The following is a 5,000-nucleotide window of genomic DNA, read 5'->3' on the forward strand; positions in this document are numbered from 1 at the left end:
CAATAAATAATAACAATAACAATAAGAACAAGAACAACAACAATAATAATAAGGTTAATCTTTACGGTTTGGACGCACAAACTTCGGGCCAACTGAAGATGCAATTCTTGTAGAGCACAAACGTTACAGTCGTCGGCACGGGCACTCATCTGCACACACGAAACGCCACAAGTAAAGGCAAAGTTCCGCTCGGTGCTCCAGCAGAAGGCCACTCCCAGGGGCGAGAGTCAGCTCCGCGCAACTCGCACACCGTGTTCTGTCGTACTGCGCACCTACGTCACCACGCCGTCACGACCAATCAGGAGGCGGCAGTTTCGCAGAGATTTTAATTGCTCATTAAGGTTTTAGTATAACGTTCCATATATTTTATCATGCAAATATACATGAACATCTATTTACTGTTCATATGTATTCGCATTTTAGACGTTTTTACGTTTTTTTGTTCAATCGGTCATCTGGCCCGCGCTCTGCTTTGAGGAGCATCCCTGACTCGAATCAAAGACTGCATCGCTTCCTCTTGGTTAATTTGTATCCAACGCAGTAAGGTACGTCTTCATATTTACTTCAATATTATTATTTTTAAAATATCTTATTTATTTATTTATTTATTTTTTTACACTGCATATCCTTTTTCGGTAAAAGTTAGAGTAATAGAGGTAAAGGAGGAAGGTCCAGGGTAGCCTTTGCCCCCCACCCCCTGGCTAAGTAAATAAATGAACTAGTCAGATAATAAACGAAGACCCGTTTCAAGCTCAATCTTGCCGTGCATATCGAGGTGAAGAGAACGTTTGCCGGGGGTGCCTACCCTCCCCACGGGCAGTGACCGAAGAGCACGCCCAGGCACGGCAACTTGGACTTGGAGTAAATTTTGTGTCGTTAACGGTGCGCGCTTCCTGCGCTTCCTCATTTTCAAATATGGCGCCCATAATCGAACACTTGCATTTTTTTTTTTCATCATATATATGAAGTTTGGCTCGAATATCCGGAAAGTCGCATTTCTTTGATTTTCGTAAATATAAAGTTTGGCTCGCATTTCCGAAAAGTTGAATTTCTTTGTATTCATAATTTTCTTTGGTCATTTACTGACACAAATCAAATTGAGGCCACATTTACCCCCCCCCCCCTTAAAATAAAAGAGAGAGAGAAAAAAAAAAAACGCTTCTCCACGTGTCCCCCCAAGATTGTCGGCTGGAGTTGGAGACTTAGTCTCTGGCGAGTGCGTCCATACCGTAAGGAATTACCAATAATAATAACAATGATAACAAAACAATACTAATTATAAAAACAAAACAGCAACTCACGGCGGACACGCGCAGACCCCATCGAGGCAATCTAAGCCCTCGATACACTGACTCTTCTCTCTACAAGCCTCCAAGGGAAGCTTGTCACTCCCTTCAACAGCAGGTGAGGAGTCTCCTTCGCTCGTTAGCACCTCGCACCTGCCGATAACACCTTCCACGTAGGTGTAGCCCCTGCTGGGTAGAGGGCGGTGGTGAGGGGAGCAGGTGGAAGGGCGAGGCACGTGGTAATAGGGGTTTTAGTTGTAGTTGTGATAAAGTAGTAGTAGTAGTCATAGTAATAGTATTAGTAGTAGTAGTAATTGTAGATAGCTGTGTAGTAATTGTAATAGTAATAGTAATAATATTAGTAAAGGTAGTAGTATATTAAAGGTAGCAGTAGCAGCAGTAGTAACAGTATTAATAGTAATAGAAATAATAGTAAGAGTAATATTAACAGCAACAGTAACAGTCGCAGTAGCAGCGGCAACAGTTAATGATAGACCGTTAGTTTAAGCCTATGCCAGTTTATCAACTGTATGCTTTAAAACGAATAAAATATACATTTCATAAATACAAACAGTATAAAACACACGTGCATGTGTTTTATCCCAAAGAAAGAGAAGAAGAAAAACAATAACATGTCCAAAAATTGAAATGAAACCATCGCAATCTGGAAACAGCAACATATCGTGTCGTTTCAGACTGTAAAGAAGATTATTTTCGAAAATACCATCTTGGAAAGGATATGCCTAACTCTCTCACTGTCTGTGTTTCATTATACATGTAACTGTATAAACTGATCTATCTACAGAAAAAGTATGAATGGGAATATCTTCAAAGTGCATGAGATGTATGTATATAAATACCGTAGAAGATACACCCTCTCATTCATATATTTTCTATGTGTCAACATGATCAATGTTTATCTATCTATCCAACCATCTCTCTCTCTCTCTCTCTCTCTCTCTCTCTCTCTCTCTCTCTCTCTCTCTCTACTCTCTCTCCCTCTCTCTCTCTCTCTCTCTCTCTATATATATATATATGTGAGTGTGTGTGTGTGTGTGTGTGTGTGTGTGTGTGTGTGTGTGTGTGTGTGTGTGTGTGTGTGTGTGTGTGTGTGTGTGTGTGTGTGTGAATTAATCAATCAATCTATTAGCCTATCAGTCAGCCTGTCACTTTATCTATGTATCTATACACCTAACTATCTATCTATCTCCTAAACACACACCAGTTTCATATATAATTATATATCAACCTCACAGGCTATCCATTTATACATCCAACTCTCTATCTTTTTATACTATATATCTACCACCTTCTATACACACGTCACAGCTTCAAATATATACCCCAGTACTATTCCTTACAACTTTTCTTCACTTTTCCTCAGTAACTAAACACACTATCATCATCAGTCAGTCTTTCTATCTATACAGCCAACTATATACCTACCTCCTTCTGTACACGCAATGCAGTTTCATATATATTTCCATATAAATCCTTACATCCCTTTTTCATTTATTTCTGAGGATCTCCAACAACCTATAAACATCACAGTCAGTCTATCTATCATTATAACACCATATCTGGCTGTCATTATATCACTCTATCTATCTGCCATTATATCACCCTATCCATCTGTCTTTATATCACCCTATCTATCTGACATTATAACACCCTATCTATCTGCCATCATATCACCCTGTCTATCTATTTACCATTATATCACCCAATCTATCTATCTATTTGCCATTATACCACCCTAACTATCTATCTGTCATTATATCACCTTATCTATCTACCTCCATTTTATACACACAATTCAGCTACATATACATCTACAAAATAGCACTCACGGTATGCAAGAACACGTGCAGTTGACACACTCTGAGGAGACGAAGGTGCACACGCCGCTGAGAAAATTACCACAGCAGTTGCCACCCAGACGAGTTCCTAACCAGCGGCTATTCGGTGGTTCTGCAAGAGAGCAGTTGTGGTAATGTTGACGGTGGTGGTGGGGGAGAGGGGAGGGGGAGGGGGAGAGGGAGGGGGAGAGGGAGGGGGTGGGGGTGGGGGTGGGGGTGATAGTGGAGGTGGGGGAGGTGGAGGAGGAGGAGAGGGAGGGGTGGTGGTGGTAATATTAGTAGTAAAGGTGGTGGTGGTAGATGTCAGGTGGTGGAAATGATTATGGTGGTCATGATAACGACGATGATGATGTAAGGTAACTTCTAACCCGATTAGTGATAATGAAAACGAAGATGATAATGATGCTGAAAGAAATGATGGTGATGGTGAAGGTGAAAATGAAGATCAAGATCAACACAAATATAAAAATAAAAATATGAAGATAGTGAAGAGGAAGATAAAGGATGAAGATTGATGATGGTGAGTGGTAATAACAAAAATGATAACAGTGATACAGAGACAAAGTAATTAGTCGTTATCACATGTTATTATATACTAATAATATATAATGACTTGTATAATATTTGTTTTGACTGTACAATATTGAATCACAATATCAAACTGGCAGATTTAATAATATGAATGACTCTGATAATAATTTCTGTTTTCCACGTAAAGCAAATTTGCCAGCGTCAGCTCACAGATAAAAATGAACAATTGTCTATATATCTACATAAAATATACGGGCGTACGTACAATATTTCAATTATTCACATACAAATTTAAACACGCACACGCACACACAAACTACACACAGAGATATACCAACGTACATAAATACAAAACATACACATGCATACATACTACTACCCACAGTACACTCCAGTCACCCGTCCTGTACTACGAATAAACACTAGCCTGTAACAGCAACGGCACAACGGACAACAGCATTACCTGTCTCAGTGTCGATCCCAGCTCCAGACGAATTAGCAAAGGTTATTTTGGCATCCACGAAACTACTGTTGCTGGCCTCATCCTGTGCCATCACCTTCGCTATAGGAGATTGTATTTGTTGTGAGTAATATGTCGTATTGATATCATTATACAACATCTTATGAAAATATAGGAGTGGAATGTTTCATAATATTGATACTATTACAAAATATGTGGTGAATAGAAATGAAATGTTAGATTGTGGCAATATCGTGATATAAAGCATGAAACGATAAATTGTAAAGGAACAAAAGATAGATAGAGGTTGAGTGTTACCGACAGATATATAGATTGATTGAACACACACACACACACACACATATATATATTTATATATAATATGTATATATATGTATATGTATATCTATATATTTATGTATATGTATTCATATATATGCGTATACATATATATATATATATATTTATGTATATGAATATATAAATATAGATATGCATATATATTTATATATACATATATATACATACATATACATATATATATACACTCACATGCACACACACACACACATACACACACACACACACACACACACACACACACACACACACACACACATATATATATATATACATATATAAACATATATACTTATGTATATATAAATATATATATATATATATATATATATGTATGTATGTATATATATATGTATGTGTGTATCTATTTATATAAACATACATACATACATACATTTATTTATATATATATGTATACACACACACACACACACACACACATATATATATGTGTGTTTGTGTGTGTGTGTGTGTGTAGAGAAAGAGAGAGAGAGAGAGAGAGAG

General features: G+C 37.6%; 1 protein-coding gene across 1 annotated transcript in view; it reads right to left on the reverse strand.

Moving 5' to 3' along the window:
• LOC125047998 (formin-2-like) overlaps positions 1 to 5,000 on the reverse strand; it is a 23,424-nt gene that overhangs the window by 15,628 nt on the left and 2,796 nt on the right. Inside the window, exons 2-4 of the mRNA XM_047646565.1 lie at positions 4,140 to 4,238; positions 3,137 to 3,257; positions 1,302 to 1,472 (exon numbers count right to left, since the gene is read on the reverse strand). Coding sequence (XP_047502521.1) covers positions 1,302 to 1,472; positions 3,137 to 3,257; positions 4,140 to 4,238 — 391 coding nt within the window. The remainder of the gene's footprint in view (positions 1 to 1,301; positions 1,473 to 3,136; positions 3,258 to 4,139; positions 4,239 to 5,000) is intronic.

This window comes from Penaeus chinensis, chromosome 42, assembly GCF_019202785.1.
Source record: "Penaeus chinensis breed Huanghai No. 1 chromosome 42, ASM1920278v2, whole genome shotgun sequence".
In the NCBI taxonomy this organism is placed as follows: domain Eukaryota; kingdom Metazoa; phylum Arthropoda; class Malacostraca; order Decapoda; family Penaeidae; genus Penaeus; species Penaeus chinensis.